This window comes from Acomys minous (genome assembly GCF_964271855.1).
Source record: "Acomys minous genome assembly, chromosome: 13".
Taxonomy (NCBI): domain Eukaryota; kingdom Metazoa; phylum Chordata; class Mammalia; order Rodentia; family Muridae; genus Acomys; species Acomys minous.
Genome location: NC_140495.1, coordinates 23,309,883 through 23,336,787, shown reverse-complemented (window position 1 = coordinate 23,336,787; position 26,905 = coordinate 23,309,883). Strand labels below are relative to the sequence as shown.

General features: G+C 46.0%; 2 protein-coding genes and 1 long non-coding RNA gene across 10 annotated transcripts in view; 2 read left to right on the top strand and 1 right to left on the bottom strand.

Annotated features, from left to right (window-relative positions):
- Window positions 1–5,282: 5,282 nt before the first annotated feature.
- A4GNT (alpha-1,4-N-acetylglucosaminyltransferase) lies at window positions 5,283–13,523 on the top strand. 2 transcript variants are annotated; one of them, XM_084754091.1, is made up of 4 exons: window positions 5,283–5,414; window positions 6,047–6,518; window positions 11,292–11,859; window positions 12,708–13,523. In XM_084754091.1, exons 2-4 carry the CDS (start codon window positions 6,108–6,110, stop codon window positions 12,782–12,784), a joined length of 1,056 nt encoding a protein of 351 aa, XP_084610217.1. In that variant the 5' UTR covers window positions 5,283–5,414; window positions 6,047–6,107; the 3' UTR covers window positions 12,785–13,523. The 2 variants fall into 2 exon arrangements, with proteins under 2 accessions (XP_084610217.1, XP_084610218.1); XM_084754092.1 differs by lacking the exon at window positions 12,708–13,523 and having other exon boundaries at window positions 11,292–12,242.
- LOC311581639 lies at window positions 13,439–13,916 on the bottom strand. Its single transcript, XR_014773826.1, has 2 exons — window positions 13,751–13,916; window positions 13,439–13,710 (listed from the first exon to the last, which is right to left on the bottom strand). It is a non-coding gene; the product is annotated as an uncharacterized lncRNA (long non-coding RNA).
- A 2,398-nt stretch (window positions 13,917–16,314) lies between these two features.
- Window positions 16,315–26,905, top strand: part of DZIP1L (DAZ interacting zinc finger protein 1 like) — a 41,749-nt gene continuing 31,158 nt past the window's right edge. The window contains exons 1-2 of one of the 7 annotated variants that reach the window (XM_084752843.1): window positions 16,315–16,804; window positions 20,163–20,276. Coding sequence is in view for 2 of the 7 variants with exons in the window: in XM_084752840.1 (XP_084608966.1) it covers window positions 22,978–22,980 (3 nt within the window). In the remaining 5 variants the exon portion in view is untranslated. Of the gene's footprint in view, window positions 16,828–16,951; window positions 17,123–17,211; window positions 17,611–19,968; window positions 19,991–20,162; window positions 20,277–22,958; window positions 22,981–26,905 lie in introns of those variants that run through there. The other 6 variants (XM_084752841.1, XM_084752842.1, XM_084752844.1 and 3 more) reach the window with 6 other exon arrangements.

Sequence of the window (26,905 nt, the reverse complement as noted above, 5' to 3'; positions counted from 1 at the left end):
ACCCACTGTGCTACCTCACCCGGTCCCTGGTTCTAATTCTTAGGGGGCAGTTTTAACATGGGCTGGAGCTAAAAAAACCAGATTTTCGTGAAACACGAGGAATCTTACCATGGCGTTTCTGCCAATGCTCAGTCTGCTACAACAAAATACCCCATAGCGGGTGGCTTAAACGGAAGACATTTGTTTCTTACCATTTGGAAGGAGAGAGAGACAGAAGGAAAGAGACAGACCCACAGAGACAGACACACAGAGAGACAGACACAGAGAGACTGGTATCCTTACAAAGGTCTTCATCTGGTGCATCCCCTCAGCTCACGTGTCTGCTGTTAGTATCCACAGTGTACCTCTCCTTTAATCCATGTAATTATTTAACTCCATACAGTAGTTATGCTACTTTTGCTCCAATGGTGGCAGGATGGATAGGTCTAAGATGTTCCTACTTCCCTTGTGGAAGATGGAATTGGACTCTGAATCAGAGCACTTGGGCCACAAAGTCTTACAAAGTGCTGTAGGCGGCTGTGAGTGGCTCCCTGAGAACATTTGTTTTTACTCCTTCCTCCCAGCAGCTGTTTTATATGCAGATAAATGTTAAATGTGTGTGTGTGTGTAATATTACAATAACTTGTAAAACAAACCAAGAAACATTCTTGACAGCTGTGGAAGTCTTTGTGCCCAAATCAAGAAGAAAATAACCTGAGGTACAAGGCTAGGGCTGTTTTACTGGGAGTCTAAGGTAGCTTAAAAGACATTGCAAGGTATGGTGCCATTAAGTCACTGACTTCATTCAGAGTTTAATGATATCACTACTGGGCTGGAGAGATGGCTCAGAGGTTGGGAGCACTGACTGTTCTTCCAGAGGACCCGGGTTCAATTCCCAGCACCCACAACTGTCTGTAACTCCAAAATCTGACACCTGTAGACGTACAATGCACATAAAATAAAAATAAATAAAATTTAAAAAATGATATCACTACTCCTTTTTTAATATCATGAAAATATCCTTATTGTTACTGTACTGCAAATGCCAAGGGTCTAGAAGGACAAAAATTTGACAGCTGACAGCCCATCTCTGTGAGGCTCCTGGACAGTTGGTACCCTCGGGCTCCCTGATGTCCATCATGAATATGCGGTCCTGGGCCCCAGGTGGCATGCCCTCCTGCAGAGCTCTGTTGGGTTTATTGTTAAACCACGTCTTCACTTTGGCTGCAGGCACATTCATGCTTCTTACAAGAGCCCCGCCCCCCCCCCCCCCCCCCAGCCATGAGCTCATCTGGGTACTGGGTGTTTTAGAAAACGGCCACCATCTCCTGCACCTGCGACTGTGGGACTCGGAACTGGGTTTGTTGCCTCCTGGGCTGGAGTCTTGGAACCTCAGCCCCAGGGTGACACTGGCTCCTTTGAGTTCAGTTCCATGGGCTCCTGGTCTCTGTGGTCACTTTCCGGACGTAGGTGGTTGTCAGAGTTCACGTGGCCTCTGTCACCCAGGCTTTGAGCTTCCTCATAGAGGTCACCACCCATTGCAGCTGCTACCCCTGCACCCCTGTCCCCCTCCCCCCCCATGCCCTCCAGAAAATAGTAGTATCCCTGCTCATAGCCCTCCAGAAGACAGGAGTTGTCACCATTGCCGTTGTAGAGGTGTTCTCTGGCTACTGGACTTCAGAAGACTTAGCAGCCTGTATTTTGCTGGGGTCTTTGGCAACCAACGTAAGTTTGCAACACCTTTTCTGTTATTTCTTAGTGGGTTCCCGAGCAGTATGTTATCTGGTTGTTTCCCACTCCGTGGTGAGATGAGGCCTGTGTCTAGCTGTCTCTCCCCATCTCTTCATATCCAGCCACACAAAGCCCGCTTTGGACTTTGTGTGAGGAAAGTAGTAAGCCGCGTGGACAAGCTATCGCTTTGGATAATTTGTTTTATGATGTTAGTAGTTAAATGTTTTAACAAGTTTATCAGTCCCACTTGCTAAACAAATGTTAAAAACCGGAACCGTGGCACTAAAAAGCCAAAGCAAATAGGATGAGTGTCACTGACTTACACATTTCCTTTTCACAATAAACCTGAGTTCAAAGAAGCTACGGAAAGGCAAAGTGTACTTTCTAGGTGCAATTCAAGTCAATAAACATTGACTCTTAAAGGTCCTTTTACCTCCCCTGGCCTGTTACAGTGGGTTCTTTATTCAAGTAGGTGCTTAGCTCCAAATCCTGAACTATTTCTAATTGAGATTATCAAAGAGTATGCACAGAGACAAAGAATTGTAAAAGCTCCCTTCTGGTTCAGTGGTTTTCCTCTCTGCTTTGCCTCTCTTTCCCTCACAAAAAAGGAAAAAAATTAGCCCCAATATTTAAGAAACAGCTTCATAAATAGGAATAGAAATAACATTGGATTCAGAGATTTTTTTCTCCTATCTGGTTTATTTATTGGGGGCCATACCAATCTACATTTCCCAAGACCTTACCAACCAAAACTGTTACCTGGGCTCCATAGTCTATGATCTGGCTTGTACTCTGACAGAGAAAGAATTCTTTTGTATAAAGCAGAAGTTCCTAGGAAAGCAGGCAAGCAGGTAATGCTCACATCTGTGACTCTCACCAGCATATTCTGGCATATCTGCTGCTCAAAGCTCAGTAGCTCTCTGGGCTCTCTATCAAATATTCACACCAGGGTTTCTAGGGATGCTTGTAGATTTTGAGAAAGCCTAATTTTTGTTGTTGTTTTGTTTTTTGGTTTTTTGAGACAGGGTTTCTCTGTGTAGCCTGGACTGTCCTGAACTCACTTTGTAGAGCAGGCTGGCCTTGAATTCACAGCCATCTGCCTCCCTCGGCCTCCCAAGTGCTGGGATCAAAGGCGTGGGCCACCACGCCTGGCTTAGAAAGCCTAATATATATATATGTATATATGATTTATTAATTTATTATATATACAGTGTTCTGGTGAGTACACCTGCTCGCCAGAAGAGGGCACCAGATCTCATTACAGATGGTTATGAGCCATCATGTGTTAGTTGGGAGTTGAACTCAGGACCTCTAGAAGAGCAGGACAGTGCTCTTAACCTCTGAGCCATCTCTTCAGCCCAAGCCTAATATTTTTTTAGTGAAAAAACTGAAGACATTTTGGAAACAGTGTCTGGGGGTTAGGGAGGTTGGTGTCAAGAAGAAGAGCTTTTTTTTTTTTTTGAAAGTGATAAGCCTTGGTGAATGACAACCAGGTTGGATGCAAATTAGAGCCCAATGGATAGGTTCCTGAAAGCCATCCTTGTGGGTGCTAGGGGTCCACAAAGACTGAGGTAAGAGCCTCTGCGGTGGCCTCGGCCTGAATAGACAGAAGCTGGGTGTGTGTTGGCTAGATGTGGCAGAGAGGAGGGCAGAAAGAAGGGATGGAGTCTGGAGCCCTCCAGAAGGCATGTCTATATGCCCTTCATGTGGCGTGACTTAAATGACAGGCGACCTGCTCTGGAAGGTCAGGAGGGACATCAACCTGGGATCTGAACATTGCCCGGACACCTGTGATTTGCTTTTTGGACACATGGCACCAGCTCACAGAGGACAAATATTTTCTCCTTAAAGGTTCACTGGGATAGAAAGGTCATTCGTAAAATTTTAAAAAAGTATTTATTTATTTATTATTATGTATACAGTGTTCTGGTTCTGCCTGCGTGCCCACAGGGCATCAGATCACGTTATAGATGGTTGTGAGCCACCATGTGGTTGCTGGGAACTGAACTCAGGACCTCTGGAAGAGCAGTCATTGCTCTTAACCTCTGAGCCATCTCTTCAGCCCCTTCATTCATAAGTTTTAAAAAGGTTACACAGTGAGGAAACAGCTTTATGTTTTTTTTTTTAATCAAGGAGTCTTAAGTACCATCTACGTTACTTTGTGTTTTGTTTTGGAGGCAGGGTCTCATATATCTCAGGCTGCTGGGCCTTGAAGTTGTTATAAGACTGAGGCTAACTCTGAGGTCTTCATTCTCCTGCCTCTACCTCCCCAGCGCCGGGATCACAGACGTGTGCCGCTCTGTCTGACTCCATCTTTAGTAACGCTGTCTGTCTTCCCTTCTCTCTCTGGTGGAAAGTCAGCGTTGCTTCGTCAGCCATCTTATGCTCACAGTGAGCCTAATGTAGATTATTTTCTGCACTTCTCAAGGGTCCTAGTGCTTCTCCTGGTGTCAACTTGTGACAGATGGAGCTGTCACTCTACCTGGTTCTTGGTCAGCAGGTCCTACTAGTGAAGCTTGGGATTTCATTGCATCACTCAAATTCTCACCCATCCCCCACTGGAAAGGCCGCCGAGGATACTGCTTTTTGCCTGGGCAGCTGTCTCTTTTGTTTAGGCTGTTGTACAAGCAGCTAGACCCTACTTAGATACAAGGACTATATCACTTCCACAAACCCAGCTCTTCAGTTAGTCTCAAACACGTAGTAGAACATTCATCTTCCCTCCTGTTTGTAGGCAACAACACCCACATCTCTTCAACTCCAAGAATCCTCGAAAGGTGCCAGAGTCCCTTGAGCCCAGACCTGATCAGGTCCACAGAAGAAATAAAATCCCCAAAAGAGCAAACCTCTGGAGATCCAAGAGCTAGTTCTGGGGCATGCTCAGACAAAGAAACCCAGAGATGGGATAGCTTCAACTACCTTAATACAGGACTTGGGTCCACAGTCTGTCCAGTAGGGTACCTTACTGATCAGACCACAGCATCCAGGGGAACCTGGTTTTGCCTGAAAGAAAGATCTGGGCAGGTGATTCTCTGAGCAGACATGAGTTTCAAAGAGGCTTGTTGAACGCTCACATCAGAAACTACGAGGGTAGACCAAGGAGGGGGACGATACTTTTGGGGGGAACCCTGGTTAGTTGAGGGTGATCAAGCTAACCTTGTGAGAGTAAGAGAATGATTCTACCCCACAATGGTACCTCAAGGCAAAAAGACCTTTCCTGCAGCCGTTGAAGCTGACACCTGGGGATGCGTTTTCATTTTATATCCCAGGGCCTTTAGCCTAGTGGAGTATGCCCACCACTTTCTTTTAACCATGATTGCAAAACTAAACTGAGCGGGCGCAGGGTGTATCGGCACCAGCATCGTGCTCTCATAGTTTCCTCCGTCCGAGAGGAGTCTCTTCGAGGCCCCCATGATAGATTCCCCAAACTGGCTTGCCAAGTGTGTGGGTCACCTGAAAAAATCTTGTGAATTCCTATTGTCCTCAGGTCTTGCCTTTTAGGGTGTTGGGGGGGGAGGAGCTTAGGGAAGGGAGGGGCTTCCTGGGGAGTTCTGTTTAGTCTTAATCTGCCAATGATTTACTTCTCTGTATGTGGTTGAACTGGAAGATTGGGCAGGTAGTTATCGGAGCACATACAGGAAAAAAACTGCGTCCTCACTTCTTAGACCGCAAGTACTGGTGAACTGCAGGTCTCTGGCTGGAAGGTAAGTTCTGGGCTCCTGGATTTGAGTTTTCTGAAAGAGTTACGTGGAAGGCAAAAAATAATTTTTCTCCCTTTTGTTTCATTGACTGGTTTAGAATTGTTAGAATGCTATTGATAGCAAGAGAGGCGACGGGCAGTTTATCATAGTCAAGCGTTATTGGAATGCTTTGGAGAAGACCCGATTGCTCTATATCATTATCTATATTATTATCTTGATATTAGCATCTATCTATTTCCATCATATATATATATATATATATATATATATATATATATATGTATGTATGTATTGTTCTGGCAGGTATCGTTTATCAGATTAAGAATGTTTCTTGTAATTTTTTTTTTTTTTACAAAAGTCATGAATGTATGCCAGAATTTCCCTTATTTTTGACATCTAAAGAGTCCGAATAGTCTGGCGTTTGATTTTCTTTTCTTCTGTTCAGACAGTTCATGAATTAATAGTATGTATATTAAACAATCGAATGTCTTACTGTATAAATCTAAGCCTAAGATGAATTTTTTAAAAAAATATTGCCAGGCTTGACTCGATTATATTCCACTTGGGATTTCTTCCGCCTAAATTGGTAAGTGATCTTCTTACCCATTGATTCTCTTGCCTGCTGTCTCCATCAGGACCACCAGAGTGAAGGCTAATGAACTCTGTTGCCTGGAGACGCCGTGAGGACTGGAGGATATGCTGAGGGAACTTCATCTCTACCTGTCCCTGGTCCTACTGTTCGCCTGTGGCCTGCTGTACCAGCTTACCCTGAGGTCTCAGTGCTTCTTTGCCTGCCTGCCTCTCTTCATGTCTCCACAGGGGCCGGAAGGCCTCCTGAGCAATGGACGGAGTGTTGTATTCATAGAGACCTCTGAGAGAGTGGAGCCACCTCCACTGGTCTCCTGTGCCGTGGAGTCCGCTGCCAAAATCTACCCTCAACAGCCCATCGTGTTCTTTATGAAAGGGCTTAGCAATGCCATGGAGCTGACTTCAAATGCCAGCTACCCAGCCTTCTCCCTCCTGTCAGCCATTGGCAATGTTTTCTTTGTGCCTTTGGACATGAAAAGACTATTTGAAGACACGCCCTTGTTTTCATGGTACACCAAAGTAAGTGTTCAAAGCATCGAGAAAGTCTGCATTGGGAGGGAGAAACAGAACCTTCAGGGAATGAGTCCAACACCCTCATTGTAGACAGGCAAACTGAGGGCAAGGGCTCAGGACGGTAAGGTTAGTCTAGTCTAGAAACTCAGGCTAGTGGCTTCCTGATTGCCCTCTGTTCACCCTGTGCAGTTCTGATTCAGGCAAATGGGAGACGTGCCAGTTCCCACTGGTGATTGCACAGGTTTCCTTTGCATCGAGGCTTATTTCCTTGAGGCTCTTCGGTATATTGGAGGCTTCTCTTCACTGAATGAGTTGCTAATCTTTCCTAGGCATAAGGAGGCCTTATTTTTCATTATCACTTAAAACCCATCTATGCTAACCCTTTGAATGCCAGAGGCAGAAGGGAGGCATTATTTAAAGTGAAAGTGCTGCAGGTTTGGGAATTCAGGAAGGATCAGTGGTCTGCTGCTCCATGAGATTGGGTTGTGGCAAGATGTGATTGAGAAGCCCCAGAACGCCTAGGAATCCGATGGTCCTCCTCTTGTGGCAGTATGTCATAATAAAGGAAATAGTATGTCAGTGTAGTGCTGGCCGCAGAGGACACACGGTTGGGTAGCGCATAAGGGAATTTAGAAGGCAGTTAACTCAAGGATTCCATTAGACAGTCTTAGCTGAGCTTTTTAACTGATGTCTTAAGGAGAGTCTAAGACAAACTCGGAATCATTTCAGCTGTGCGGCCATCCCAATGTTAAAGAGAACTGAGGAAGCTTTCTTGGGGTACACGCCAATGATCCCACTACTTGGGAGGTGGAGGTAGGGAGGTCAAGAATTTAAAGTCATCTTTGATTTCATAGGAAGTTGTAGGGCAGCCTGGGCTACTTGAGATTCTGTCTCAAAGAACCAAAAGTTCTAAAACCTAAAGATAATTCAGGCGACCCCTCCCAGCAACAAACAAAACAAAACAAAATCGTAAAGAAACTACACACAATAGATGTTTGAACAGGATCGAAATAGAATCGACTTTCAAAAATGTTAATCTTACAAAGAAAGTTATTGTTTTAAAAAAATATTTATTGTGTATACAGTGCAATTAGATCATACTATAGGTGGTTGTGAACCACCATGTGGTTGCTGGGAATTGAACTCAGGACCTCTGGAATAGCAGTTAAGTTCTTTTAACCGCTGAGCCATCTCTCCAGCCCCAAGAAAATTATTCTTAAAGACAGAAATAATATAAAAGTTGGTGTCATAAACTTTTGTATGCCATATGAAGTTCTATCTAAATTCTAAATCACCCTGGACCAAATGGCAGCAAACATTTAAGCTTTGTGAGCTAAGTAGCAAAAGAGAAGGCTATTGTGTCTGTCCCTGTGTTAGTTTACAAAGGTTCCTTTAGCAAATGATCTCAGAATTGGTGGCCGGCGGTAACACAGATTTCCCTCTTAGCTCAGCAAGCCACAGTCACATCAGGGGTTTGGGTCTTTTTTTTTTTTTTTTTTTTTTTTTTTTTTTTTAATCAGCTTCTGGTGGCCAAACTGTCCCTTGGTCTGTAGCCCATCAGTTCACTAGCTGCCTCCTTCTTCAACCCCCACTATACCTCTGTGTGTGTAGAGTCTCTGCCCACCTGGATCATTAAATCTGTGGTATTCTCAAGGACTCATTAGGGTAATTCAGGATCAACACCCCATGTCAGTGTCCTTAACTTGTCACATTGGCAAGGATCCTCACGCCTTATCTACAGGTTTCAGGAATCAGGACCTGGTATCTTTGGGTGGTCTTTATTCGACCTACTATATAGCATAGTCATAAAAGGAAAAGAAACTCCTGCTCTGGCTTGCCCTGGCTTGCCTCATTCCCTGGGCTCTGGTGGGTTGGTGTGTGGCTGGCAGACTTGAATCTAGTTGCTGTTATTTGGGAACATTTGTCACACTAAGCTGTAAGCCTGAGGGGGACCCCTCTAGTAGATTAGGCTGGAGTTGAGGGCAGCTTTTGGGGGTCAGCTTCTTTTAGGCGGGGCTCCAGAGATGTTTAGATGTGAACGCCGCATCTGTTTGTTATAAGAGCCTGGAAATATCAAACTGAGATTAGCCAGGAGGAAGTGGATCAGTTCAAATGTAGTAAGTGTCCGTCTGCTGCTAGTCTTGGCAGTTGCCAGCGGCAGGCTTCCTGGAAAGCGGGTGTCACTGTCCCAGGAGCAGCAGGGTATGTAACAGCCAGGAAGGCAGGCACTAGAGATAGAGGAGACCACAGCCAGCTTTGTCCCTGTGGCTCTAAAGATGCTGGAGGATGGCCCCGGACACAGCTTTCCCATACCTGGACTAGACGCCTCTTATCTAAACTGTACTTTGCTCCTTGGGGGGGGGGGGGATATCTCAAAGACTGCAGTTTTTGGGATGCTGTACACTCATCTTTTTTTTCTCATGGTTGAATTACTCCATAAGAATATTAAGCCTGGCGGTCGTGCCTCAGGCCTTTAGTCCCAGCACTTGGAAGGCAGAGGTAGGTGGCTCCTTGTGAGTCCAAGGCCTGCCTGGTCTACGGAGCAATTTTCAGGACAGCCAGGGCTACATAGTGAGAGAACCGCACACACACAACCGCGTTCTAGTTCTGAACTAAGGACACTTTAGCTCTTACAGCGTGGTACGTAAATAACCTCTTGAAACTAAAGACGTCCTTTGTAGCACAGCTTGGGTTGCGCTAAGATGGACCTAGATTTTACACGTTAGATTTTAGGAGCAAAGCGGGCCCTGAAAATCTGAGTCTGTAGGGCTCTGTGCTGGGGTGTGTAACCATAGCACCCAGACCGTGATATTCTTGAGGGATCTGGGCCACGGCATGTTCAGTCCCAGTTGGGACTCATTTGGAGATAAATGGGGGCATATGTTAGAGAGGGTCCATGGTGACGTCATTTCCTAAGGACTGCTGGGTCGGCTACAATGGGCCCTACAGGCAGCTGTAGCTCTTGAAGATGTCTGGGATCAGCATGGCCGTTGTTCTCCGTCCTTGCCCTGCTCCAGGTGGATGGCAGTCTAATGTTCCCATCCAGGCAGGTTCCTCTTCTGTTTTGCTGAGCCTTCTATGTCCTATTGTCTCTTAGTTCAGTCACGACCCTCACATCCTCAAGTTATACTGATGTCTACCAAAGCAGAGTTTCTTGCGAAGGAGTGAGTGTCTGAAGGCAGGCTGCTTAGGCTCAGTTCACCCCTGTGCCTGGGGACAAATGACAGAACGTCCCGAACCCTCAGTTTCTCATCCCATAGGTAGAATGACCATGCACCCCATTCTCTGCAGATCTGTGCAGATTACAAAGTGCTCGGAACGATCATTGGTACGCGCTAGCTACTGTTCCTGGGGTTTCAGGAATTGCAAATGACTGCCTGATTTTCAGCAGCTGAGGTGTTTTCTACAGAGGTTTTGTTAGCTTGCTTTTCTTCATACTAGAATCTTAACTCTGTTTCTGAACAAGACCAAAGGTCCTTTCTTAATCTTTTATTTGGTATATTTGAATTCAGAAAAATATATTTGGTTTTTGAATTCAAACTCTTACCATTCCAAAGGGAAACGCTAAGACGTATAGGGATCATTTTTATTCCTCTGGGTTCCTCTTCCGTTTTGCTTGTATTTTAGGTATAGAGTCATTCTTTCCTATCCTACACAATAGCAAAGCCTGACCTGCTTTTTATGTGCAATATGGACGCTGACTACTTCTCTCATCCCCACCGGCTTATCACCCTGGTCCAAGCCTGGATTGACTCCACAAATTCTTAGCCTGTTTCTTTGCCTCTGTCCTCTTAGAGCTTCCGCCTGGACGTGTCCATCTACTACAATCAAATTTCTGCTGGAACCTATTAGGACATTGTGTCTCCTCTCGCTCCTTTATTGTCCCCTCACCTGGGTCTTTTTATTCCCTTCATATTCCTCCTCAACACAGTATATATTTGTTTATTGTTGATCTCCTCCTAATGGGGATTTTTGCCGTGTGTTCACTGCTGTGCTTTTAGCAGCTTTACGGTGCTTGGTGCACGGTAAGCAGGTCCTCGCTGAACTTTATTGAAGGGCCTAACGCAAAGAAAGGCACACATTCGTGCACCCTCAGATTCTTTTTCTTTCCCCCCAGTTTTGAGAAATTGCAGTTTTGAGAAATTAAGAATTTTGAGAAAAATCTACATGATTAAAGAAAGTTTCCTAGCCTTTAAAAAAAAATCAATCTTAAATACTTTGAGGACTTAAAAAAAAAAAAAGATCCAAGCCGAGTGTGGTGGCACACGCCTTTAATCCCAGCACTCGGGAGGCAGAGGCAGGCGGATCGCTGTGAGTTTGAGGCCAGCCTGGTCTACAAAGTGAGTCTAGGACAGCCAAGGCTACACAGAGAAACCCTGTCTCAACAACAACAACAACAACAACAACAACAAAAAAAAAATCCAGTTTTCACGGTTTCATATCTGTGGTTAGTATAAGCCACATGGAAGAATGACCCATACTGTGCGTTGTGAAATTCCAGCTGAAGTTTTTTACCTTTCCACTGCTTTGATGAAAAGTTTGTTTTTGGTTTTTTGTTTTTTTTTCTTTTCAAAAAATCTTTAGTAGGTGCTGAACATCTTTGCATTGGTACCAACTGCTATAGACTCCTCAAGGAAAAATGGGGGAATGAAGGTAAATTAAAAAAAAAAAAAGTACAAAGTTTGGCTTGCTGTCAAATCGATTTTGGGGCATCAGCCTTGTTGCATTGCTTCTTAGACAGCCTTATGGCTTGGGGGCTCATCCGTTCCTCTCCCGTAGGTCAACGGCAGTACAGAGAGGCACTGGCTCCACGTGAGCTCCGATGCATGTCGCCTGGCTGTCATATGGAAGTACGGGGGCATCTACATGGACACTGACGTCATCTCCATCCGGGCCATCCCCGAGGAGAACTTCCTGGCAGCGCAGGGTTCGCGGCACTCCAGTAACGGGGTATTTGGGTTCCTCCCCCACTACCCCTTTCTGTGGGCCTGCATGGAGAACTTTGTTGAACACTATAACTCACGCGTTTGGGGCAACCAGGGTCCCAATTTGATGACAAGGATGTTAAGAGTGTGGTGCAGACTTAAAGACTTCCAAGAGTTGGGTGACCTGAAGTGTGGTAATATTTCGTTCCTTCATCCCGAGAGATTTTACCCCATCCCCTACCCACAGTGGAGGCGCTACTACCAAGTGTGGGACACGGAGCCGAGCTTCAACGCCTCCTATGCGCTGCATCTGTGGAACTACATGAACCAAGAGGGCAAGACCGTGGTCAGCGGAAGCAACACTCTGGTGGAGAAGCTCTTTCGAAAGCACTGCCCCAAGACCTACAGCGTTCTCATTCAAGGTGCAGAAGGGATAGTGTCCAGGGGACCAGGTACAGGGACCAGATAGAGGGCCGCTGCTGCTGTGGGAAACTGGACCCTCCTGGGCTGCCACACTTTTCACTTGGTCTCCATTGTCTCTAGGGGCTCAGAGCTAATCTACATCTGCAGAGTTAACTTTCTATGGGCATGACAGGATGATTCCTAAGAAAACAGCCTGTAGCCGGGCGGTGGTGGCGCACGCCTTTAATCCCAGCACTCGGGAGGCTGAGGCAGGCGGATCGCTGTAAGTTCGAGGCCAGCCTGGTCTACAAAGTGAGTCTAGGACAGCCAAGGCTACACAGAGAAACCCTGTCTCAAAAAAACAAACAAACAAACAAAAAAAAAAAAAAAGAAAGAAAGAAAACAGCGTGTAAAGATAGAAGCTATCTTTCGTGGGACAGCGAGTCTGAAGGTGGATAATTTGGGACGGGTCTATTAACAGGTATATCGTTGGGGACCCATGCTTGAATCTTCCTGTTGTCCTAGTGTGTGTAGCCCATGCTCCATGTGGATGCTGGACCTTCCGCCCATCCAGACACTAGGATGTCAGAAGGAAGATTTAAAAAAAAAATGCATTTCATAAGATGTTATTCAAGTACTATACAATTGCAAATACCGTGTATCTTTGTATTTCCATGGCTAGACTGTAGCTGCAAGGGAGGCTGGTAGGTAGCTTAGAGGTTTCTGTTCTAGTTTATCAAATACTGTAATATGAATTTTTAACACCTGTCAGAATGAAAGGAGCCTGGTGGTTGTTTCGATTTTTGAGAACGGATCCTTCTATGCAGTTCTGGCTGTCCTGGAACTCACTATTTTATTTATCTTGTAGAATTGGAGGCTGAAATCTTGCCTGTGATGACTCTGTCTGTTTGGCATCTAGTCAAGCCATCACAGAGGATGACATGACCGGAAACATGTAGAAGATGATCACATGATGAATGGGGAAGCCAGAGATGCTCAGGAACCAGTCTCTCCCATCCCCCACCGCCAGGGGGATGGTGTCAGAGGGAAGGTCTTGTCTCTCAGGCAGGCCTCAAACTCTAGGTCCTTTTTCCCAAGCCTCAGAGGGCTGGGAATTACAGGTGTGTGCCACCATGGCCGGCTCAGGTTTCCTCTTTTTGTAGGAACTAACTGGACTCTCATCAAAAGTACATGAATTTCTTCGGATGATGGAGCCCTCCCATCACCCAGTTACAGTCCACTTCTTCGAATGTTCTGTCACTTCTCAGTGTCATCACACTGGAGACTGAGCTTGAAAACACAGGAAACCATGTATAAACGACAGCAGTGCTGATTAACTCATTAACTTAGTATATATTAATTGATCTTCCTGTGTACTGAGCACTAATTTGGGGCCAAAGAAGCAGTCTTGGTCCCAGCACATGTATTCTAATTCCTGGCCACTTGTTTTTTAGGACAGTCCCTCCCCGTCCACACCTGCCTTCCCCACACTGCCCTTTTCCTCCAACACACATTTACCCTGCTATCTCAGCTGTTGTTTAAGAGCAAATTTTAAGCTCAAGGAATCTACTTTCCTTCATAGATTCAAAAGAAAATTAGCTTTCTCCAAGCATGTTGTGCATCATAAACATATGTAGTTTTTATTTTTTCAATTAAAATAAAAATAAATTCATTTCCAATTTTCGGGAGGCATGAAAATGAATATTTTTCTCTCTATAAGCAGTTATAGGCCAAGATTTTCTAGAACTACTTCTTGGTTCTTTCATTTATGGAAAATTTACATTTTTTCCAAACAAAATTATGATGTCTTAATGAAACTACATCCATCTGTTTTCTCATTTCTTAAATTTTCCTCTTCAAGAATCATGGCTCTGATAGTCTTACTTTAAAAAAAAAAAAAAAAAAAAAGACAAACTGCTGAAGCCAGGCGTGGTGGCACACACCTGTATTCCTAGCACTTGGAGAGGCAGAGACAGGCAGATTTCTGTGAGTTTGAGGCCAGCCTGGTCTACAAAGCCAGTCCAGGACAACCCTGGACTCGAGCCCTGTCTCGAGAAACAACCCAAGCCAAACCCAATCCAACGGCTCACTGGGCAAAGGTGCCTGCTGCCAAACTTGCACACCCCCACACTAAACAAAACACATAAATGTAAAAGAAACCAAACAACCACAACACAAATCCTGTGTCCTGCCTTAGGTTTATTTATTCTGTTACTTGCTGGGTTCTCTGATACTTGACCCTGCAGTCAGGCTGTGTGTCCCCCTCCCTCAGGAGGATGATGCCCTCTCTGTGTCCCTGGGACAGTGAACCCTGGCAATTAGCTCTTCACAGGTGAGAATTTCCCCACTGGCTCTGTTGGGAAAGAGTGCAGTCATCCATATTGGCTTTTTCTTTTCTTTTTATTTCTTTTTTAAACTGGATTTGAAGAACGCTCCCCAACTACTAATCTTCCTGAACATGAAAGTCTGAGGGCCTTGAGTGACATTTTCAACTTCTCAAAAATATATACTGTTTTCAGTGATAGTAAATAGGTCAGTGACAGTGTTATACATATGTCTTTATTCTGGGTTATACTTGTATGGGTTTTTTTTGAGGCAATGATGTATAGAAAGTCCTTTCTTTTGCAGTAAGATGAGTTTTTGATTATTAAGTATTAAAGATAAATGAATAACTTACGTAAAGAATACCATCTGTATGATAGAAAAGAGGGAGTTTAAAACACTGATGGTAGTTCGGAGGAAAACTGAGTAATACAATTTCCTTATTCATTTTGGAAAGGTTAATAGCTACCAATGTTAACCTGGCTATGTATATTTTCTTATTCTCTACAGTATGTATAACTTGTAATAACATTTTAAAATGTTGAGGTATTTTCTTTTATTCATTTGTAACTTCTCTGCATGTTATGAACAGTACTACTTTAATATTATGTTGCAATATTTTCAGTCTGTTCTCTTTTGATTTTACTGTTTAAATTTAAAAGATATTGTTTGGTAAATTTCACACATGAGTACAATGCATTTAGATTATATCTGCCCATTTAGATTATTATTTCCCCTCTGACTCATGTCTTCCTCCTCCTCCTCCTCCTCTTCTTCTACCCACTGAGTCCAGTTAGTACCGCTTGTATGTGCATGGCTGTAGGGCGCCATCCACGGGAATATGAGCAACCTGCCACAAGCCATACAGCTGCGAAAAAAAAAAATTGGATGCTTCCCTATCCCAGAATCCATCAACTGACAACCGCTCCTCAGATAGAGCAGGGCCCTCATGAGTCCCTTCCTTCTCCTGCTGGAGTGTTGACTGGGTTGATCTTGGACCAGAGGCTACATTTTGGCTGTTACGAATAATACTATTTTATTTTATTTTACATTGTGCATGTGCCTCTGTAGTCCTAAAGGTCAGAGAACAACTTTCAGGAGTTGGTTCTTTTCCTTTCACCATGTGGGTTACAGGAATTCAACTCAGGATGTCAGACTTGGTGGGCAAAGCCCTTTCCCTAATGAGCCAATCTTGCCAGCGAGATAGTGCTATTTTAAACACCCATGTCTCGTGACCAAGGCAACTACTATAAAGGATTGCATTTAATCAGGGGCTTTACAGTTCCAGAGATTTGTTCCATTATCACTGAGGGGCGGGGCACATGGCATCAGGCAGGTGTCCTGCTGGAGAAGTAGCTGCGATACAATCCCAATCCATAAGCAGAGAGAAAGAAAGTAAGACTGGGTTTGGTATAGGCTTTTAAAAACCTCAGAGCCAAGCCGGGCATCTAGCACGCCTTTAATCCCAGCACTCGGGAGGCAGAGGCAAGCATATCGCTGTGAGTTCGAGGCCAGCCTGATCTACAAAGCGATTCCAGGACAGCCAAGGCTACACAGACCCTGTCTCAAAAACCCAAACCCAAACCAAACCAAACCAAAAATCTCAGAGCCCACCCCCCAGTGACGTACTTCCTCCAACAAGGCCACACCTCCCAATCCTAATCTTTTTAAATAGTGCCCCTCCCTGGTGACCAGCGTTCAAATCTACGAGCCTATGGGGGGCGCTATTCTTACTGAGACCACCACTACGTTGTTATGGCTGAATCATGGCAACCCGAAGGAACTTTTCTGCGGAGTCACCATTTTGTTTTTCACAGCGGCAGTACCATTTTGTGTTCCCATCAACAACGCAGAGGAATTTTGCGGTTCCCCCCTACCTTTGCCAACACTTATTCCCAGTACTTTTCATTCTTTTTTTATTTTTTTTAAATTTTTAATTAATTTAGTATTTTTTATTCTTGCTGCCCCAAGATGCAGAGCTTGGCATATTGAAGTGGTGGTGAGAGGAAGGCCCTAAGATGCAACCAAGCGTCCCAGAACTTAAAGGCATGAGACCCAACGAGATTGGAGCAGGGACCTAAAATATAATCAGGAGAAAAAAAAATCATTCCCATAACTCCTAACCTCAGCTTTCTGGGCAAAGTTAGTGGATAAGGCATCTAGAAAGTGATTGCTAGCTGACCAAATGGGAGCACACCTGAAGGGTCTCCTAATGTGGGCCTAGGTCACTTTAGTTTTGCGGGCTGGCAGAGATGCCTGCAGAGGGTGAGGGGCAGTGGCAGCAGCTGTCCTAGTTTACCTCAGGACAGTGGCTGCATCCTGCCCTTGGCGAGATGTGGGAGTGAAAGAATGGCGACAAAGGAATCAGTCTTGCTGATGACCAAGGCCTGGAAACTTGGATGCTGGGTTTCCTTAACGGATTCAAAGCGGCATACCCTCCTTACCCCGACTCTTACTGCACTAAAAATAGCTATTCCGGGGCGCTGGGGAGAAGCCCCGCCTTTGCTGTGGGTGGGGGTGGGGGGACAAGGGCGGGAGTGGGAGGCACTGCAGACCCCGAACCTAAGGCGTGCTGGGTCCCGGAGCTCGTTTGTAGTGTTCGCATGGCTGGCTGCATCCTCGGACCGCACTGCAGGAGATGGAGTGAGTCTGGACCCGCGGATGGGGTGAGTTGGGACGTGGCACCCTCCCCCCCGCGCCCCCCCGCCGCCCCAGACCTCCAGTCACCGGCCCCTGCTCCGGGTGACCCAGGCCTCCCAGGAAAACTATGCCTGGAATCCAGCCGGGAGCCGCGGGAGGGAGCTCGGTTCCAGGCGGAGCTACCCGGCCGTTGCGCGCGCAGGTTAAACATTAGCGGCTGCGGTCACCTAGCAAGGAACCGAGCTGCGTGGCCAAGGGTGCCTCACGACGTCCTGCTCCCTGCGCCTCCATCCCAGCGGCCTCGGGTTGTTTTGGACTGAGGTACCCTGTAGGGAAAGAACTGGCGTGCTTGGAGGCGCGGAATGGAGGGGAGGATGTCCAACGCTCAGCCAGCCCTCGGCTTTTCCAAGAGGGTGGTCTTGGGATTGCAGTTTTTGAGAACAGTAACGCGAAATAAGAGACTGAAGATTTGAGTTCTGTAGGGAAGTGGGGATCGGTTACTAACAAGATAATTTTAAAACAAGCTTTGGCGTTTCTAGTTCCTCTGCTTCCGGTCCCGGGCTGAAGTTTAACAGGAGCACAGCGTCACGGGTGGATGTAATTAGAAGTCTGATCACACACTGGATACAGGGCAAGAGTGTATGAGGCAGGGGCGGAGGACAGGGCCTGGGTAGGTCTGCCTTCACAAACGATCCAGAGGGGCCCAGGGCCGGTGCTGGCCTGACCATGACTCTAGGGGTTGATTTATAACAGGATTAGGAGGGGCCTACTGAGTCTGTGAAGTTCTAACCTTGCTCCACCATTCACGGGTGAGTTAAGTGTTAAGAAAAAAAAAGGGGGGGTTTGCTACCTCCTGCTTCCTTTATCGACCTGTGGTCTGGCTGGTGAAAACAACCCTGCTCAGTAAAGGTTGTCTATGTGCTAGCACCAAAGGTCTGGAGATATCTCCCTCCCGTGGAAATGGATTTAGAGTAGTGGTTCTTAACCTTCCTAATGCTGCGGCCCTTGTAATGCAGTTCCCTCCTGTTGTGGTGATCCCAACCATAATTTTTTCCCCCTTGCTACTTCATAACTGTAATTTTGCTACTGTGTAATGAATCGTAATGAAAATATCTGGAAAAAAAATCTGATAGGCAAGGTATCTAATAAGGGACTCCCAAAGAGGTTGCCACCCACAGGTTTGAAAACTGCTATTTTAGATGCATGCCTCAGGTGGGGAGCAGAAACCTCATCTGCAGCTGGGCTTCGGGGACTGGGCTTCCGGTTCTACCCTGGTTAGCTGAACTTTTGTCAGAGGCTCAGTCGTGCTACTCGGAACACCAGGTGGAGAAGGTGCACTTGGTAGGCAGTTCTGAATGTCCTGTGACCGCTCAGTAGAAAGGCAGCAGTGGTGGCCAGCAAGGCTGACCAACCCTCGCCCTCCCCCCTGCCCACCCACCCCCCACATCAGGCCTGGTGATTCTAGTGAGGGGTCTGGCCCGAATAAAGATGGAGAAGCTCTTGTTAGGAAGCAGCAATGCTTTAATAGACAGGAAACCGCTGTGTAATCTGTCAAGTTTTCTCTCCCGTGGGAAGCAGCTTTTGTTTGTTTTTGACTCTTCTGTGCCTAGGATAATATCTCTAAGGTACTCCCAAGAGCCATCAGTCAAAGCCCTGCCTCCGTTTTTGTTTTTAAAGAAAACCTTTTTGTGGCAGACATTCAGAATAAGTTTTTAATAATTAAATAAAAGTCTCTGTGAATTTATTGCGTGTAATTTTAAATTTTTTTATTTTTAATTTACATATTCACTTTATATCCCGATCGTAGCCCCCTCCCTCCTCAAATGTGTAGCCCAGGCTAGCCTCAAACTCGTGATCCTCTTGCCCAAACTTCCTTCAGCAAATCCTACCAGTGTGTGCTACCACAACCGGCTCGTCCATGTATTCTGATCATAACTCCCCACCCCAACTTCCCTACCCCCCTGACTTTGGGACACCCCCCCAGTTTGGCTTGTTGCTATATTCTTTTTTTGTTCGTTTATTTTTCGAGATAGGGTTTCTCTGCACAGCCCTGGCTATCCTGGAACTCACACTGTGTAGACCTGGCTGGCCTCGAACTCATAGAGATCTGCCTGCTTTTGCTAGGATTAAAGGGCTAGTGCCACCACTGCCCGGCTGTCCTACTATTCCTGTGTGTAGGGCCTGCCCTGGAGTTTGGAAGACCAGTGCTCTTCTAGTACAGTCTTAAAAATATCTTCTTGGATCTGGAGATGTAGCTCAGTGACAGAGCTCATACTTGGCATGTGTGAGGCCCTGCGTTAGGTCCCACCAGCACAGGCGCCCCAGCAAGCCGATAAGAGGAAGCGGGGTTAAAGTTGCCAGGCCCAGGGCCCAGCTACAAGGGGAGATCTTTGTGCCTTGGAGGATGAATCTCTCCCTTTGCTGCTTGGAAGTTCTGAGTGTGGTTGCAGCCCCTAGACTAGACAGTGAACGGTAGAAATGCGCCTTCCTTTTTAATTTTTAAAGGCATTTATTTAATAAAACAATAAACTCTAAGATCAAGAGCAGGGTTTGTAAAAGTAGTGTTCTGGAAAGTCCCTGATCTCTCATTTCCATTAGGGGTTTCAGGCACTCCCTTACCTCTGCTTTGTGGAGAGCATGTTTGCAAACTGTGGGAAGGTTTCCTTGGCAGCCATGACAATTAGCTCTAATGACAAGTCCAGAGGCCCCCAGGGCAGGCACTGTGAAGTTAGCTTGGAAGCCAGGGCAAATTTGTAAATGATTGCCCACAGCCCCTTAGAAGCCTGGCATCTTCTAAATTTTCCTCTTGGTTTCATTTTTGAGAAAGAAGAAGAGACAGTAAGACATGGAGATGTCATTTAAATGAAAAAGGGGGGAAAACCCCCAGATGACCAGACAATTGTGTGAACATTATAGTTGGTAGAATTCAGGTAGTCAGACGAGCCATTTAGCTTCCAGGATTTGTTTCCCCAGGGAACCAGTGACTTGGGAGGTGGTAAACACTGTCACATGTTTTTTGTTTTGTTTTGTTTTGACATTGAGTGTGGAATTGCTACAGAGGAAATGGATGTTCTCCCTGCGGAGCACGCTGGAAATCCTAGCACAGCGCTGAATTTGGTTCACAAACTTAGGAGAGTGAAGTAGGACTCGGGGAATTTCCCCGGACCCCATCAAAACCTGTAGAGGCAGGTAACGCAGCTGAATCATCTCTGCCCTGTGTTTCTATTCCCAGATGTGGGAAAACAGTCTGCTGCTAACTCAGTCTGGAGAAGGCCTGCGTCTCTGCCCCTTGGGTGTGTGGTTTCCTGGTAACCAGCAACATGCTCACGTGACTTTGTCTTCTGCCTCCTGTCCTTACCAGGGAACAGGCTTTGTGGCTGAGATACATTGAGGATTTAAGGTCTCCAGCACTGACCCTGGGTCATGATTCGCTGTGAACCCTGGCAGCCCTTGCATTCTGCTCAAGAAATCTCAGGTACTGTATTTCCACAAGGAAAGAAAAAAAAATCTGTTGTATTGTTTGTATGCCACCAATGCCATCATTATTGGGAGGTCGGTTGGTGTGATTCAGGTTTGTGGTGTCAGGCAGAAATAGCACCTTTTACAGTCTGGTACTGTGCCTGGCATGGAGGTGCTTGATGCATAATGGCTGCCATCATCAGATGGCTGTCTATATGAAGTCCCACACTTCTGTTTACCCTTTGAAGCCAGAACCCCCAGACTTCTAGGAATCAGACCTCTAGCATCATAGAAACAGATGAGAGTGATAACTCGCGAACGGAATATGACTCCTTTCAGGAAGTTTGTTGAGGGCGTGAAAAAGAAAGTTTTGCGGACACTAGGAGAGCGAGCTGGGAGGCCCTGTCATGACAGCTCTGGTGGGCTGTAGGAGGGCTCTCTGATGTGCCTGAGCCCTACTCACAAGAGCTTTCATTAGTGAGGCTGATCTGTGGGTGCTGATGGTCACCCCATCAGACACCTTTCGGTGACTGCATTTCTCTGTAGTGAGTCGCAGTGGAAGGTGACTTGCTTCTGTCAATTCTACCGCTTGCCAGTCCTGGCCTCATTCCCCAGAACTCCAAGAACACAGAATTTTGAGGGAAAGGGTCTAGGATTTTTTTTGGAAGTTTTGTTCAGTTTAATAGCCATCAGGAAATAGGTCAGAGACTGAGGTGTGACAGGTCCGAATAAGACCATGTGCAGCCTCCGGAGAACCTCAGACATGGCGGAGCAGGGCGGGGAGAAGGATGCAGCGATGTCTTGGTGTGGCTCCCTCGTTGGAGCCTACCCTGGCGCTTACCACTCTCGGAGAATGAACTCTGGAGCCAGACACTGTAATTAGGCCATTGTGGGAAAATTGTTGCCTTCCTGACTCACTCTCCTAGTTTCTTCATCTGTGCAATGGTTTGCTGTGAGAATTAAGTGCGACAGCATATGTCCAACCTGAGAGATGTGTATGGAGTTCAGAGATGTGAGCTTTTTTCTTTTCATTTTTTCCTCCCTCCCTCCTTGCTTCTCAGTCCTTTGTAATGGCAGAACCGTTGTCTGTGGCCCCATCTACACTGAATGCTGGCTCTGGCGCCTGGTACTTTGCGAAGGCTTAGGAGTCATTTACTGGCATGGACCAGAGTAAAAATGCTCAGTGCTCTGGGATCCCAGAGGAGAGCCAGGAAATCGGGACTCTGGGCCTAGAAGGGATTTCTGGTGACACTAAAGAGCGGAACCTTGAAGCATGTGTCTGTCCATCTTGAGCAGAAGGAGGTGGCAGAGGGCTGTCTATTCTGGGGGGGCAGCAGAGACAGTGGCTGGAGCCCAGACCCAAGCTGAGCTGCTTGGGTTTGAATCCAGCGTCCGGACCTTGAGCAAACATCTTTACTTTTTTTGTGACTCAGAAGGTGATGGCAGCTCTTTTTGGATTTGTTTTAGGGAACAGTCTCCATATTGCTATAGTCCTCCGCAGTCTATTACAGGGGGCGTTTCCCTCTACTGCTGTCTGCCTTGATGCTTGCTGGTGTGTGTAGGATGTGGGGAAGGGGTGTGGCATGCCAGCGGAGGTCAGAGGGGAACTCTGGGAATCGGTTCTCTCCTCCACCTACCTATGGGTCTCGGGGATTTAACTCGGGTCATCAGAACTATGCTGTTATTACCTGATAAACGGTCTTGTGTGCTCTCCACCATGGGTAATTGAGACAGGGTCTCTTGCTGACCCCCGAGCTCACTGATTGGCTAGCTTGGCTGGCCATTAACCTCCAGGAATCTGCCTGAGTCCCTCCCTTACCTAGGGCTGGGGTTACACACATGTGCCATGGTACTTGGCTTTTATGTGGGTTCTGGGGAATGCAAATGCAGGCCTTTCTGCTTCTGGGGCGGGCGCCTTACCACCTGTGCTGTCTGCCAGCCTCAGCTCTGGGTTCTAATACGTTCTCAGTGATGCTGTTGTTTTGCTGTCAGCCCAGGGAGCTGAGGACTCTGAGGACCATGGCTTTACTGAGTCCCGGACACAGAGGCAGAGACTCAGTTTGCCATTAAGCATGTGCTGAGGTCTCTGTCCCGCCCGGCATTCCATATACTTAATGCTACGTTCCTAAGAATTGGGTCCAGAAGTCTCAAGAGGTAGAAAGGACCTGAATAAAGAGATTGAGGGGTAGCTAAGTCTCAGTAAGGGGCAGGCCCAGAGTAGCCAAAGCAATGTGTGTGTGTGTGTGTGTGTGTGTGTGTGTGTGTGTGTGTACTCATCCTTAGGTGAATGCAATGAAAAATGGGCCATAGGTGAACAGTGGATAAATGTCAGGGCCTCCACCTCTACTCCCCCCCCCCCCCCCCCCCCCCCGCACTCCCCCTCCACCCTGCCACCTCTATCTTAAAGCAAAAAAAAAAAAAAAAGGGCATCACTGAGTGAGGAGGCTGGCAGGAACATCCACAAGCAGAGGGAAAGTGGAGCGAGCTAGTGATGGACAGTCATGGTCATATCAATAGAGAGGACTGTTGGCAAACACTGCAGGCCAAAGCTTAAATAGTTAAAGAGTGAGATTCTCGGGCCTGTGAGGACAGGAAGTGGGTGTCCTGTTACCCTTGTGCACAGCATGCCTGGTTACCTGCTGTTGCTCAGAGGCAAGGCTTGTTGTGGGCACTTGTCTCTGAGGCCCTGGAGGTGAGGCTGCAGCTTGGAGCTAAGCATGGTGAGTACCAACCATGTCAGCCAACTCCTGTTCTGTTTGTTACCTGGCACACTGAACAGGGTAGAAATATACTGGTGACTCTGAGGTATGCTTATGCCGGATGCTGTTGTTTGGGAAGAAAGGAAGGACAGGACTTGGAACTGAAAAGCTAGGCTCAGGGCATCCTGCAGCCATTCTGAGGAGCATCCGAGGAGGTCTGTAGTCAGCACCGTGGCAGCAAGCAGTCACCCTGAACCCCAAGGTGGGGAGCAGGGCTATGGTTAATTCAACACACAGTACCCACAATGCAGGCAGCTTTGCTAAGCTCAAACAGGTATACAGTAAATAAAGGGGAGACTTTATGAATGAATGAATTAGCAGTGTAAGGGAAAAGGAGTGAACATCTCGTCAAAGTAAAACTTGTAAAAGGTTAGCCTTACCATAGCCGACTAGCTCAGGTCCACAGACTTTGGAGGCAGGTGCCTGCGTAGCTGCAGTTCAGCTCTGGGCTCCCTAGTTGGGGGCAGACCATACGTCCCATCCAGACTCCAGTTTGGCTTGTGGAATTGGGATAATGGTACCATATCTATTTGTAGATTCACGCCTAGAGACTGCACGCAGCATTGCGGGTGTGACCTCCGAGCCCTTCCCCCGCCCCCAGCTGCTTCTTGTAGTTCTAGGAAGCAGGGAGAGCTGGCTTGGCCATTGCCACTGTGTTTTCTGGGGGAAGGCAGTTCAGAGGGGACAGGGCCTTTCCTCTGCCCACCTGGCCCCACTGTTTCTTCAAGGCTTTTCTGCTTTGGTGAGTTTTGTGACCTTTTCATGCTGTTACTTTTCTCATTGTTGTAACGAATACCTGACAAAAGCAATTTAAGGAACCCAAGGTCTCTTCTGGTTTATGATTGAAGAGAATATAGTCCGTTGTGGTGGTGGTGGGGGGCATGGTGGTCGGGGTGTGAGGTGGCTAACCACTGGGTCCACAGCCAGAAAGGAGAGAATGGTGCCATGGGATGGACCCACATCTGGGTGGGGCTTCCCTCCTGGGATAATCCTCTTTGGAAACACCCTCATAGGCAAGCTGAGAGGTGTGTCTCCTAGGTGGCGCCAAACCCAGGCAAGTTGACAAGGAAGATAAACTAAGACACTTCTCTGCCTTTGAACTGCGTGTAAATGGTGGGATTGCACAGGCTGCCAAGAACTTGATCAACAGGGGAGGTGTGCATCTTTTCTCGTCTTAGGCTCTCAGTTTGCAATGGCAAAAAACTGTATTTTTTTTAAATTTAAAAATAATAAAAATAATAGGTGATGATGGGAAGAGCTTTGAATAGCATAGGGAGGTAGAAACTAAAAAATAAAAATCTAAAAAAAATAAAAAATAAAAAATAAAAATCTAACAGTCACTTTCACTTCCTGGAGATAGTCAATGCCAATAGCTTTTGGCTGTTTTAGAAACTCTGTGTTTATTAATTCCGGCATGTAAATGAATAACGTGAATAACAACCGTGCATATTTTACATAGTCAGAACCAGGTATGACTCACTCAAAGGAATACTGTAAGGCTTATCTGTCGAACCAACTGCCATCTGCTTGTCATCTGTCTATCCATTTATTTATCCCCATTTCATGGTCTTATTTCTGTCTCTCAAAGATGGCCATCTCAACAAGATCTATATAAGTTTTTGAGTTATTATTAAATGTGATTATATTAATAGTGAACCAAAAATGAAGTCATATACATATATGTATATCTCTGTGTACATATGAAGTCATTTTTCTCTATCAGTATATAAAAACTGTCTTGCTTTTATGAGTAGCCACAGAGAATTTCATTGTATAAAATGCCATTTGTATCCCATATTGTACTTTGCTGTACATCACTTTTACAAATAATAATGCAATGGCAATATTTTCATAGGCACCTTTCTTTGTGCAAGTGAGTTTGTCTCTACAGTAAATCATAATTCACCTTTTTAAAAAATTTTATTTTATTAATTTATTCATATTATATCTCAATGGTCATAATTCACCTTTTTATTAAAAATCTTTGTGTGTGTATGTGTTTGTTTTTGCATGTGTGTATATATTTGTATTTGTGTGTGTGTGTATGTGTTTGTATGTGTGTGCTGGTAATCAAAGTCAAGGCTCTGGGCATGCAAGGCAAGCGCTCTACCACTGAGCTATAGTCCCAGGCTTCTGACTCTCTTGAGTATTTTTTGACAGTTATTCAGGCTGGTCTTGAACTTACTCTGTAATGGGAGAAGGTCTCGAACTCATGATCCTCTTGATCTGCCTCCCAAGATCTGGCATGGTAGGTCCACATGTGCTAGGCTTGTCTTTAAGAAGCATTTTTTTTTCCCAAAAATTCATTTTTTCTCTTCAGTGCTGGAGATCAGTTCTAGTGTCTTATGAATGATAGGCAGTCACTACTGAACTGCATTCCAGCCACAGTTTTAATTCTTAGTAGTGGCATATTCATTTTAAATTCCCATTGATATTTTCAAATCGTTGCTCAAAGACAGAAAAAAAATGTATGTGCCTACTGTCTTTGTTTGGGTTTCTATTGCTATAATAAAATACCATGATCAAAAACAACTTGGGGGGAAGGGGTTTATTTCAGCTTATAATTCTGCTGTTGTCACTAAAGGAAGTCAGGACAGGAACTCAGCGCAGGAACTTCAGGGCGGGAACTGGAGGAATGCTGCTTACTGGCCTGCTCCTATGGCTTGCTCAGTTTGTTTTCTTATATACTGCAGGACCGCATGTCCAGAAATAGCACCACCCACCAGGGGCTGGACCCTTCACATCAATCATCAATTAAGAAAGTGCCCTACAGGCTTGTCTACAGTCTGAATTTACAGAGACATTTTCTCAATTACGGTTCCTTACACGTAACTGATTCTAGCTTGTGGCAATTTGACAAAAGCCTAGAAAGCATGCCCACCATTAATACATAAAATAGAATCTGAGTCTTTTGGCAAAACAACAACAACATAGAATCTGAGTCTTTTGGCAAAACAACAACAACAACAACAACAACAAATCAGAGTTCTTTTCTCTAGCCCAGTGCTTCTCTCCCTTCCTAATGCTATGACCATTTACTCTAGTTTCTCATGGTGTGGGAATCCCCAACCATATAGCTATTTCATTGCTACTTCATAACTGTAATTTTGCTACTGTTATGGATGGCAATGTAAATATCTGATGTGCAGGATATCTGATATGTGACCCCTAAAGGGTTGTGGCCCCACAGGTTGAGAACTGCTGCTCTAATCTGTTACCGGAAGGCCCACGTTTGAGCATTTGCCGTAGCATGCCTAAGGCCTTGTGTGTCATCCCACAATGCAGTTGGGGGGGGGGGAAGGCAACAGATAAACAAAGAGGCCCATCATAGATTGAGCACAATTTGTGTAGAGGCGTATCAGCTTTCCTAAGCCCCTCTTGGCTGGGCTGGACATTGTTTCAGTTACAGTCCTGCCCAGAAATAACTTAGTCACATGATCACACCTTGCTGCAGGAGAAAGCTGGGAAATGTAGTCCCCACGTGCTCTAAGGTACTGTTGTGGTCCTTGGTGGCTCTGCCGTTCCTGGAGAGTTGTTGGGTTCTATCCCAGGTAACAGTAGGGTTGCAGAAAAACCCACTTGTACATTTGACAAAATTCTTTGCCAAGGGTTCTGCAGGGGGATTCCTGAGGGAGCACCCTGTGCTAGGCGCTAGGCTACGTGTGTCATGGGCGTACTTCCTCACCACAGTCCTTCCAAGTGGGTTTCTTTCCTTCTCCCCCACAGACTCAGGAGGTTTAAGACGAAGAGACTTGCCCAAGGCAGAGGATTCAGATACGTTTCTATGCGGTGGAAGGCCCACCTTTGGCTCTCACACTGTAGTCATGTCAACACAGCGCTGCATACTGAGCGGCTGCCCTAAGGCATCTGACTGTGCCCGCACTTT

Bases quoted from the DNA above. Each gene is read 5' to 3' on its own strand.
- A4GNT (XM_084754091.1), top strand. From the start codon at position 6,108: ATGCTGAGGGAACTTCATCTCTACCTGTCCCTGGTCCTACTGTTCGCC. The intron at 6,519-11,291 runs GTAAGTGTTCAA...CCTCTCCCGTAG, and splicing joins TGTTTTCATGGTACACCAAA to GTCAACGGCAGTACAGAGAG. The intron at 11,860-12,707 runs GTGCAGAAGGGA...TTTATCTTGTAG, and splicing joins CTACAGCGTTCTCATTCAAG to AATTGGAGGCTGAAATCTTG.